At 45.2% G+C, this 12,850-nt stretch overlaps 1 protein-coding gene across 1 annotated transcript in view; it reads left to right on the plus strand.

Moving 5' to 3' along the window:
* Window positions 1–2,987: 2,987 nt before the first annotated feature.
* Window positions 2,988–12,850, plus strand: part of CEP85L (centrosomal protein 85 like) — a 251,083-nt gene continuing 241,220 nt past the window's right edge. The window contains exon 1 of the mRNA XM_063443477.1: window positions 2,988–3,075. Within this exon, the coding sequence (XP_063299547.1) occupies window positions 3,063–3,075 (13 nt within the window). The 5' untranslated portion in view covers window positions 2,988–3,062. The remainder of the gene's footprint in view (window positions 3,076–12,850) is intronic.

Here is a 12,850-nt window from a genome sequence, read left to right on the forward strand (position 1 = left end):
ACAGAGGTTGGTGGGGTGGCTGGGGCAGTGGGATGGTAGGGTGGATGGGGCAATGGGGTGGTAGGGTGGCTGGGGCAGTGGGGTGGCTGGGGCAGAGGGTAGTGGGGTGGCTGGGGTAGTGGGGTGGTAGAAGGGAAGAGTAGGGGGTGGGGAGCTGATGCATAAAAAACGTTTCATTAACTTGTTCCTCTGGTGGTCCAGTGGGCAGGCCAAGCTGTATCCCTGGTGGTTCGGTGGGCTCCCTTTACGGTCTGCAGCTTCGCCGGGTGCAGAGCTGCAGACCACGTGGTAAGTCTAGTCTCGCGATCTCGGCCAGTCAGAGCGTTGCCGCGGGTTGGCTTAGATCGCGAGACCCACTCAGTCTGCAGCTCTGCATTCAGCGGAGCTGCAGACATGCTGGCTCTCCCAGGCAGGCGGTGTGGAGGGGCCTCGCACCCGGCAGCATAAAAGGCAAGCCGCCGGGCCCCCTCCTGTGTCGGGTCCTCTGTCTCTGACCGAGAACCCGACCTGTCACACTGCCCTAAGGCGATTATGGCGGCCGCGAGGCATTAGGCGGCCGCCTAAATCGCCTAGTTAGAGAGCCGCCTCTGCACAGGACTCTATAGTGGCCGTCCGAGTGACTGTCACTAGAGGTGTTACTAGACAGCAATGTAAATACTGCTTTTTCTCTGAAAATCTAGCGTTTACATTGAAAAGGCTACAGGGAAAGGCTATAGGCACCGGAACAACTACATTAAGCTGTAGTGATTATGGCGACTATAGTGTCTCTTTAAGAATTGTATATTTATAGTAAATAGTAACATAGTAACATATAGTAACATTTATATGTAAATTAAACAACTTTTTATTTTATATTCTTTATTTTTGAAGTGCAGTGGAGACATACATAGCATAACAGTGACATAGAGGTAAAATGCATTATGAATGGTTACAAGCTTCAAGTATAAGCACAATATGTCAGGAGTAACTGCACACATTTTTGGTTAAGAATGCAAAACATGAGAGATAAAACAAGCTTGGTGGATATAACATGCCTAGCTGTCTAACAGTTTAGTTAGTCAATATATGTAATCTATTTTGTTTTGTTGTGGCCAGTTTGGAGTAATGACTAGGTAAGCTGTAAGCCCTGAGGCATATTAGTGTAAAAACATGCGACTTGTCAGTGAGTTAGATTGCCCAGGACTAAGCATGGCTAAGTTACACAAGCAGGTAAGCGATAAGCTTTACAGGCTATTGAGTGTATAAGTGCGACATTTATCGGTATGAACTGGCTAGTTTCTCTACGCTTTAAGACAAGCTAGGGATATTAGTGGTGTCCTTTCTGTATGTACCCAAGCTAAACCAAATATGAAAACACTGTTAACAGGCGAATGATTAGGGCGTCAACACTGGCAGAGCATAGGCATCTGTGGTAGCATAATGTGGTGCACACTAGGGCTAAACTAGGAAATTATTGTATAACAAATTTTACAAGGGAAGTCCACAGCTGGTATAAGGGGGCACCAAAGAAGCGGATGTGTGGTCTCCCAACGTTTAGCCCACTCCTATCGTAGGGTAAGTGCTGTCCCGGTCAGGAGAGGCGTTCCAGTCCCATGCCTCGGCGTTCCACCAGCCTTGGGCTGTGAGAATGCCTATATTGCCAGTCCCTTTAGGTGCTGCGGTTCGTCCTCTAGGCCCTTTAAGGGGTTGCTTGTGGTCGCTTGTGACGTTGCTCTTCCGAGCCTGTGAGGTGCGTCTAGAGGATTTTCCCGGTTGTGACAGAGATTTGGGATGGCTGCTGGGCTTTGCTGGGTGTTTTTGTCGGCTCTGGGTTTATTTATATGACTTCTGCTGCCTCCCCGGCGACCCTACAGCCGCGTGGCGTCGCCCAGGATGTTCGGGCTGCCCCGTTGGTAGTGGTGAGGTTGGCTCTGGCTGGACTTCAGTAGGCTTGTGCCGGCGTGCGGCTAGTGTGGACCAGAATCTTGCAAACAGGGCATCCAGCTTCTCCTGCAGGGTCACGACAGGTCGAGTCAGTGAGTAACACGAGGCATCCGCCATCTTGGTCAGGGCAGGCGGGTCGTCCCTAGTGTGTATTTGCGGGAGTTCCGCCAGTGAGATTCCATTGCTGGTAGCCAGGATAACCCCCACCGGCTGGGGGGGGGGGGAGAGGTCGCATGCTGGTCCTCCCGGTGAGTGCTTGACAGCGGGCTGAGGGATCGGCCGCCTCCCTCTCCCGCGCGGCTAGTAGGCCTCAAACTCCTCTCTGGGATTACTTGCCGCTCACGGTCCGATATGCCACTGGTTCAGGTGCTGGGGATGTTTCCCGACACTGTGGTGTCCAGGGAGGTAAGTTTTAAGTCGAATGTTTGTGGGTATATCTTCTTGAAGAGCCCATTTGCACGGAGCTCTCTGCATGTGCGACCGTTCCGTGCGGCTGTTAGGCTCCGCCCCCCAACTTTTTTATTAAAAAAAAAAACTAGCTCCTAACTTTTTTAGCTGGCTCCTAAATTCCAAGCAAATTTGTCAAGCCCTGAGTTAAAGGAATACTATAGGCACCAAAGTAACGTATTGATGGTTGAGATATAATGGACTAGCTGCGCCTATAGCATTCCTATACTTTAAAAAAAGTGGTAATTATCTTCTTGTATATTTCACATGCTGTCTTTCCTAAATAATAAGAAAAATGTTTTATGTAATGTAAAAAGTAACCACAAACAGTCTCCAGGACTTACGGTGAAAACTACAAAGTGGCGGCAAAAATCAATCGTTTGTTTCAGACTTTTTACTGATAATTACATAAAATTACCGGTAATATTTGCATAGCTGCTGAGATGTTAACACGTCGTGTGGTTTCCCAGCTAACCTTTGCAAGTACAACAGTTCTCTGTCTACACATTCAAATTACAGCAACCAAAAAAGCTGTCAGGCAGACTGAAGAGGGAGAAAAAAAAAAAAAAGCTGTGACTATTTTCAGTCAGTGTGGTTTCCCTTTCTAAAAGGTTTAGCCGTTACCTCTAGCATGAACAGTGCTGTTTCCTGCGACAGTCACATTCAGAAAAGCAAATTCTAAAGAGAGAATTATGAAGAAATCAAGTAAGATTTTAAATATTTCAGTTTTCTGGTGGTGGAAGAGGGCACTGTGTGAAGCTATTGCTAAGGATTTCATAGACTGGAGCTTTTGATTACTATGTATGTTCTTGTGTTTAATATATAGCAGGTGTCCTGCGGCAGATATGCTGCGTGTGCTTTATTTGCCAAACATATGTTTCACTAACAGATTTGTAGAATAGGTTGTCTTTCAATTAATTCATTGTTGCGCTGCAAGGGTTAAAAATGGAAGGTCCCCAGTTCTACAAATATCTACTTTCTTACGTCATCATGAAGTGAATGCAACAAATGCATCTTGAGATGTTTTAGTACATGAGGTGTAACTATTACGATTTTTAATAATTGTTTGTTTATAGTACTGTGTTAAAAGGTTATAGCTTGAGTTTCATTTGAATTAAATGTTCTAGTTCTAAGAGTCCTCCTGTATGGCTGACATTGGTGGAGATTGCTTCTCTGAACATACGCTCTGTATTTATAGCCAAGTGCTTAGTAAAGAGCCCTGACCTTTCTCTCTGGATAGACTTCCTAAAACTTTTCTGATTCTTCACACCCACTTTTTATTGTAACTAATTTCATGCTGGTTAAAGTGGACAATGTACCAATGATTTATATTTATTTTGGCTGCGTGGGTACTTTAAATAGTGCTAGATTAAGCAAATTAAACATTGGAATCACAGGGATTTTTATTTCTGCTCAATTTGAACAGCTGTAATTTAAGGGGGGGGGGATGCACTTACTGTTTAAGAACGCTGAAATATGTATGTTTTTGCGTTGCTTGTAAAGTGACAGACTGTGTGTGTTCTATAAAGCACTATGGATACACGGAGATATATATATATATAGTCAAATGCAAGTTTTATAATGTCCAAGTAAAGTTTTTGCAAGCTGTGTAAGCAGGTCACTGTGACAATCAAATCGCACAAGCATAATAAGTGTGAGAATACGTTAATATTATGAGTTACCACGACATGAAATGGGCATAGACCATTTAGATTCTTATGGTGATGTAGTGGACCATATTTAAACAATGATGTAATGCACAAGACATATAGATTTCATAGCTGTGGTTGTGAACAGGGGTATCACAAATATATTGTGCTGCAGAACCAGCTTTGTAACAAAACCCCTTTGTTATGTTGCTGTTTTTTTGCTTGTTTGTTTGTTTTGTTGTGTGTGTGTGGGGGGGGAGGGGGGGGGTGTGTAACATTTTAGCTAGAAAATGTTATATACAGAGCTGTTGATACCGGAGAAACTGACGGAAGCGAAGCACAGAGAGATGGACACAGGTTTCTTCAGGAAGGAAGAGATTCTTTATTGGATCACCGATCGGGACTCAGAGGGACTAACGTCACCAAAATACAACAAGTTCTGAGCCCCGGACAATAGTGCAGGCTCCTTATATAGGCACATAACTCCTCCCATATTAAGCTCCACCCGCACATTCTCTTGACCAATCAATACAAATAAGAATTAACTTCCTGCTTGACCGCATGGCCTGTCCAGCACAATGGAGGAGGGGAATACTACATCCTGTATTCTTGCACATGCTCCGTACACTACTGATCGTATCTTGCCTCGTGCAACCAACTGATCGATACGTCAGCATATGCACGTACACATGCCACGTGGTAATCTCGGCCTACTAAATTTATTTTTACCGAGATTCCACCACATTCCCCCCTTTGATGCCTCTTGATATTTCACAATTACTTGAGGCATCACTTAACCTAGGTTTGCATACACCGCAAGTTACCTTGAACTAGACCAGACTTATCTTATGATGTGAATCTTCAACACTCATCTTCCTGCATTGGTTCTCCCTGATCTAGAGCCTCATATTTATAAATTGCCATTATCTGTGCAGCAGCCTTCCTCTCTGCTATATTTTCTATCAGGCTTTGCACAGACCTAACTACTAAGGGTATAAGACACGGCAGGAGTAGACACAACATTAAAATCAGTAGGACTCCACCTACCACTGCCTTAAGCCCTCCAAACCACTCATACCAGCTACCAAACCAACTACTTGGATTATACCCTTTCCATACCTGAGTAGGCACATGCGCTAGTTTAACCATATGGCTAGTAAGCTCAGCTATTGCTTGCCCTTCGTCATCTATTTGAAGACAGCAATTGCTCAGGTTAAACTTCCCACATACACCTCCCTCTACTGCCAAAAGGTAATCCAAGGCTAATCTATTTTGGTATACTGCTGTCCTCATCCTGGTATTATGCTTCGCTAGAAGATTGAGCGCTTGTGATGTCTCGTTAGTAATAATCTCAACCACCGCGTGTAATCTTATAATACGGTTGAGCATATAAATAGGGGTTCTATAACCAAAGGTACCATCTTCTGCCCACGTGGCTGGCCCATAATAATCTATAATACGCTGGGGAGGCCATTCATTATCTTCCCAGGCGCCTATCTCTATGGGTCCCCTTTTCTTCCTATGATTCACATCATACACTTTAACACCTAAAGTCTCACCTGTTTCAATAGGTAACAAGAAGAAGGATGGTTTGAGCATACCCAACACACATGCCCCTTCCCAGTCCTGTGGCAACTCCGAATAGGCTTTCTTACCACAGATCCAGTACAAATTTGCAGGGGCTTTCCAGGTAGATGTGATGGATAGATCAAACCACACATCCTTTAAATTGGCGTATCTAGCAAACGGGTTAGATGGTTCTGAGACATTTGAAGCCGACCACCAAGTTGTATTCTTTGTATCATCATCATAAGCTTTTTGCCCTAGACAAGTTAATTCTCCTACAGAAGTATTATACATTATTCCTTTCCTTGCTATGCAAACATAACCTATGATGGAGGTCTTTAATCTCCACTCAGATTTACCTCTAACACTCATATGATAATCGGCTTGTGTAGATATTAATTGGTCAACTGCCTCAGAACCGGACATTACCTCCTTTGCTTCCCAAGGCCATTGGTCTCCCATGTTAGTACCTCCACACACATAGCAGTTGGTAACATTAAGACTACCGGCAATACTTTCGGCTAAATCAATGAACAGGTTTTTAGAATTATGGGGGATCTTATTATCTATGCTCATCTCTTCATAAAAGGAATGGTATACTTGATGAGTTTGGGAGGATACCGTATCAGTCTCTATCCCTATAAACAATACTGTCCCAGGATCTAAACCCGTCCCATATATTTGAAACCCAAATAAATTGCCATACTTGTCTAAGAACTTGTCGGGGTTATTTATAAGTATATGGACTGGATTGCATTCCATAGACTTACAATATGGGCTGGTAGGCAACTTAGTCACTATCATGTCCTTGTCTACTGTCTGTCCCCAAGTTGTCCACCCCACACAAGACCAATATGGGCAAAAGTTATAATCTCTATTTGGGCATCTAGGACTCACATATTTATTTTTACTACTGGGACAAATATATTTATCGTTAGACCCATACGTCCTCTCCCATCTAAGATCCCCACATACATTCCACGGCTTTCTACCACTTGATATCGCCTTACACGCATCAAACAACAGAACACCCGAAGAATGTACGGATTCTAACACCGTCTTATTAATTAGGGTCCCCTGAGGATCTCCATTCCTGAGAGTCAACCAAATTGTACGAGGTTGATACTCCGGACTGAAGCACTTAGGTTCTCCTACTCCTAAATGGCACACACTATATTCTATATTTAGGTATCTACATCTTGATACATCTCCTTTACACTCGTATTGTGAATGCCAAATTAGGGTTTGGGAAATATGGTTACCTGTTCTTGTAGTCTTAATGCATACCTCACAGCTAGGAATGTCGGTACCTCTACCTTCCTGAATATAAAAATACACATAAATAAACATTATCAAGAACACATCTTTCGCCGTCATCCTCAGTCTTCGTCCGTGCGAAGGCACCTCAGCTTCTAGGATGTAAGGGCTGCAGGGAATGGAGTTCTGCTCGTCTTCACAGGAGTCCCTTCGAGACTTTCCCTGGCTTATACACTATACGTCGGTTGGGCGGACAGGCTTTATTATGGCCTTCTCACTCACGCACCAAATCTCTGAAACAATAAAATTTTGTAATCCACAAAGTTCCTCGTTACTCCGACTGAGTCGTGCGTTTTAACCGGATCTTGCAGGGATTCTCTGGATCTGCTGTAACTTGCCAAGAATCGACTGCTGCTGGTTTAACCCTGGAGTGATGTATCCACGGAGTCACTTCGGCTACTTTTATCGCTGTAGGGGTAGACAAAAGAACAACATAAGGACCTCTCCACTTGGGCCCTAACGGTACATTATTCCACTCTTTAATCCACACTTGGTCTCCTGGATGGTAACTATGAACTGGGGGATAAATATTCACAGGTAATCTATCTTGTACCCATTTCTGTACCTCCTCCATAGTCTTACCCAACTCTACAACCTGCTGCCGGGTAATTCCTTCTCCCAACTGACTCAAGTCCCCCCTTAAGTTACCAAGTACGGGAGGTGGTCGCCCATACATGATTTCAAAAGGAGAGAGGCCCATCCTTCTGCTAGGGGTACTGCGGATTCGCAATAAAGCTATGGGTAAGAGAACGTTCCACTTAAGTTGGGTTTCCTGACACATTTTAGCCAACTGATTCTTAATAGTTCTATTCATTCTCTCTACCTTACCAGAACTCTGGGGTCTATATGCTGTATGAAGCCTCCACTTTATACCAAGCATATGAGTCAGTTGTTGTAGGCACTGATGAACAAAAGCTGGACCATTGTCCGATCCTATAGAGCAGGGTAGTCCATATCGGGGTATTATTTCTCGTAGCAGGAATCTCACAACTTCTCCTGCTTTCTCTGTACGAGTAGGACATGCTTCTACCCAGCCTGAATAGGTGCACACAATTACCAGCAGGTAACGATGTCCACCCGATTTAGGCATCACTGTAAAGTCAATTTGTAAATCGGACATGGGGAGTCCCCCCATAAACTGGACTCCTGGTGGCTTTACTGGTCCTTGTCTTGCATTATTTTTAGCACATGTTACACATCTTCGTACAATGGCCTGAGTCAAGTTGGACAATCTTGGTATGTAGAAATGTTTTCTGAGAGATTCTTCTGTGCTATCTCTCCCAGAATGTGTCCCGTTGTGATAATTTTGGACAATTTCTACCGCTAGTGATGCTGGAATGACTATTCTTCCATCTTCTAACTGATACCATTTGTTCTCCAAATACTTTCCAGGTACAGTCTTTAACCACTCCTCTTCTTGAGCTGTATAAACTGGAGTCCATTGAGACAGTGGAGTTGGTATAAGGGCAGCTATATGCCCCACATATTCTTGTCTTCCCGATTCAGCGGCACGCTTAGCTGCACTATCTGCCATCCGATTTCCTTTGGTTACATCACCATCTCCTCTCAGATGCGCTCGACAATGTATGATACCGACTTCTTTCGGCTCCCACACTGCTTCCAATAGTTGTAGGATTTCAGCTGCGTACTTGATTTCTTTGCCTTCTGAATTCAGTAGTCCTCTTTCTTTATACAAAGCTCCGTGGGCATGAGTGGTTAAAAACGCATATTTGGAGTCCGTGTAGATGTTCACTCTTAAACCTTCAGCCAATTGTAACGCTCGTGTCAGTGCTATCAGTTCTGTGGCCGAGCTTCTATCACCTTGTCTATTGTTGTTACTGCATATCCTGCATAGCGGATCCCTTCTTTCACATAACTACTGCCGTCGGTATAATATTGAACATCGGGGTTCTGGATGGGAAAATCACGAAGATCTGGTCTACTTGAAAATACTTCATCCATTACTTCCAAACAATCATGTTGACTTTCAGTAGGTTGTGGCAAAAGGGTAGCTGGATTTAAGGTGTTTACAGTCTCTAAATGCACTCTTGGGTTTTCACACAACATTGCTTGATACTTGGTCATACGGCTGTTACTAAACCAATGATTTCCTTTGTAATCCAACAACGTCTGTACTGCATGTGGGACTCGTACATAAAGTTCTTGACCCAGAGTGAGTTTATCGGCTTCAGCTACTAGCAGGGCGGCTGCAGCTACGGCTCTTAGACAAGGTGGAAGTCCGCTGGCCACTGCATCCAATTGCTTAGACATGTAGGCAACAGGTCTTTGCCATGATCCCAAGTACTGTGTCAATACTCCCACAGCCATTCTTCTTTGCTCATGTACATACAGGTAGAATGGTCGTGTGTGATCAGGTAGACCTAATGCTGGGGCACTCATCAAAGCCTTCTTCACATCTTCAAATGCCGTTTGCTGTTCTTGAGTCCATAAGAAGGGGTCGTGCTCTGTACCTTTGATAGCTGCATACAGAGGCTTTGCCAGTATCGCGTAACTGGGAATCCATATCCTACAGAAGCCTGCTGCCCCCAAGAATTCTCGCACTTGTCTTCTATTCTTGGGTATCGGTATTTGGCACACAGCTTCTTTTCTCTCTGGCCCCATAATTCTTTGACCTTCAGAGATATGGAATCCCAGATATTTGACAGTTGGCAAACACAACTGAGCCTTCTTTCTAGACACCTTGTATCCTGCCTTCCAGAGAATGTGTAGTAGATCGTGCGTTGCTTGCTGACATATTTCCTTTGTAACTGCTGCTATCAACAAGTCATCTACATACTGTAACAATACACACTCTCCTGGGATGGACTCGAAATCCAGTAGATCTTGACTTAGAGCTGAACCAAATAGGGTAGGTGAATTTTTAAACCCTTGGGGCAGTCTTGTCCAGGTCATTTGGCGTTTTGAGCCTGTTACAGCGTTCTCCCATTGGAAAGCGAAAATACATTGACTTTCTGCGGCAATTCGGAGGCAAAAGAAGGCATCTTTGAGGTCTAAGACTGTAAAGTAAGTAGCCCCGCCCGGAATTAAAGCAAGCAGGTTATATGGATTGGGTACAACTGGATGTATACTAACAACCGCATCATTGACTGCTCTCAAGTCCTGCACAGGTCGATACTCATCTGTACCGGGCTTTTGAACAGGCAGCAATGGGGTGTTCCAGGGGGAAGTACAGAATTTTAGGATACCATACCGTATGAACTTATCCAGGTAAGATTGGATGTTCTTCTTAGCCTTCTGCGGGATGTGATATTGTCTTAGGCTCACTGGATAAACCCCAAGTTTTAGTTCAATTTTAATAGGTGGAATATTGCGGGCCAGTCCTGGTGGGTTGTTCTCTGCCCAAACTCCTGGTATGTTGAATAAGGACTCATCACTCCTAGGGTTTTGGCTAGTCAACGCTGTATAAAGTCGCCACTCTTCCTCCTTTGGTACGGATAATGTCATAATACCTGAAGGTCCATTAAACTTTAAGGATGTTGTTCCATTTGGTAGGAACGCAATCTGTGCTTGTAATTTAGATAGCATATCACGTCCCAGCAATTGGACTGGACATTCAGGCATATAAAGGAATTGATGTTTCACTACGTGGCCTCCCAATGTACAGAGTCGACTTTTAAGAACCGGTTTTTCAGCACTTCTTCCAGTTGCTCCTATTACAGTAATAGTCCTTCCAGATGGAGGAGCAACTAGATTAGTCACCACTGAATGTTCAGCACCAGTGTCGATCATGAACGCACTACTTTTTCCCCCTATTGATACATCGACCATAGGCTCCGCTCGACCAAGGGGGATGGAGCCCGGTCGGTATCAATAGTCCTCCATGACCGTGTCAGCCAATCCTACAAAGTCCCTACCTTCTCCATCGCGGGACCTTTGCGCTGCTGGGAAATACCTATCTTCCCCAACACTTCCTCTGTTCCCATTGCTCCCTCTATTACCATTGCTCCCTCCGGGGCCTCCTCTACCTCTCGCTCTGCCTCTAAAGTTTCCATAACCTGTCCTAGGTCTGTCTCTCTCACACTGTTCTCTTCGAGGACACCCATTTCTCCAATGCCCTTCTTCCCTACAGTATGCGCACTGATTTCCACCCAGAGGTTCCTCATTCCACTTACTATCGCCTCTATCTGGGCCCCGTCTATCTACGCCCGCGATCGCCACCGCCAGCACATCTGCCCCTCCACGCATCCTACGCTCCTCCTCCCTCTTACTTTCTGTTTCCCTGTTCATGTACACTTTATTCGCTACCTCCACTAGTTGGGCGACAGACATACCTGCAAACCCCTCCAACCCCTGCAGCCTGCGCTTAATATCTCCGCAAGCTTGGCTGACAAAGGCGGAGTTCACCATTCGGGAATCATCTGCGTCTTCCGGATTAAAGGGGGTATACAAGCGGTATGCCTCCAATAATCGGTCATAAAAGACACTGGGTGCTTCATCACTTTTCTGAATCACCTCAACTGTCTTCGACATATTAATGGCTTTCTTTCCTCCAGCTTTCATGCCAGCAATTATAGCGTCTCCACAGGCTCTGAGCCGAACCACGTCAGCACCATCCACATTCCAATCGGGATCGGTGTTAGGATAATGTGTTGCGGCCCATGCTGATGGATTGGCTTGATTCAAAGTACGGGCTTTATCCTCTAGCGCTTTAATGGCCGCTTGATTAATTCCTGTCCCCTCCCCACTGCCAAACAAAGTCATTAACAACTGCTGGCAATCAGCCCATGTCGGGTTATGTGTCTGAACTATTGAGGTGAACAGATCAGTCATAGCTTGTGGTTTCTCAGTATACGAGGAATTGTGGGTCTTCCAATTCAAGAGATCGGTTGTCGTGAACGGGACATATACGAAGACTGGGTCAGCATGTGCCATTTGACCTGCGGCATCGATATAGGCTGACCCGGGATTCAGACGAAGAGGCATCTGATAATGTTTTAATTGTTGGGTACCAGTCAGTTGTCGGGTTAGTATGGGGCTACGTGGAGGGGCGTCAGTTAGAGGTTCCGGTCGGGGGGTAATAAAACATGAGGATGTGGGAGCTTGGTTTTGGGAAAAGGTAGTAAATAAAACACTTCGAGCCGAGCTAGAAGAAGCTTGACCGGAAGTCTGAAGTGGCGCCAAATCAGGATATTCGGATCTAATGGGGGTTGGCTCTGGTTCCGGAAGGGGAGATTTAGTACGAGAGGGGGTGGATTCTGTACTGGAGGAGGAAGCGGAAGTGGATGAGGGCAATGAGGGAAGGGGTGCAGGACTTCCTGCATTTGCGTCACTTCCTCTTAAAGGAAAGTAAGGGGGCGGCAAAGGGATCTCGGACTCAGGGGGCGTGTCCAAAATGGGCCTAACACCAGTCCTAGTGGACAAACAAGTCCTAGCCACCATGAGGCGACATTGCTCCTCGTGGCATGTCTGAATCCATTTTGGCGAGTCATTTACGGCCTGTCTCCAACAATCAATATAAGGAAACTGCCCGTAAAGTTCAGGCCTACCCGATACAGCCACGTGTAAGCGCTGTACCAGAGTTGGATCCAAACTGCCACGTGGCGGCCATGCCGCAACCAAAGTAGGCCACTCCCTAGTACACAAAGTGACCAAACATACAGGAGACATTTTAACCCCAAAATCACAAGTTTTGAATCCCCTTTTTAAAATTCTTCACCATACAACCTAAGGGATCCGGAATCGTTGACTGCGACGCACACATACTTATCAATGGAACGTCGTTGACAACGAATACTATGCACGCGTACTTTTCAACAATCACACCCGTTTCCTCTGGCAACAGCACCACGTGGTACGGTTACCAAGTGAAACTAACACAATAAACACTCAGGGAATTCCCGTACACACACAGCTGTTACACCAGTCACTAGATAATCAATATTATGCCCTTTGGCGAAACTATACAGTCACCCACGCTATAATTCTCT

The sequence above is a fragment of the Pelobates fuscus genome, chromosome 2, assembly GCF_036172605.1.
Source record: "Pelobates fuscus isolate aPelFus1 chromosome 2, aPelFus1.pri, whole genome shotgun sequence".
Taxonomy (NCBI): Eukaryota; Metazoa; Chordata; class Amphibia; order Anura; family Pelobatidae; genus Pelobates; species Pelobates fuscus.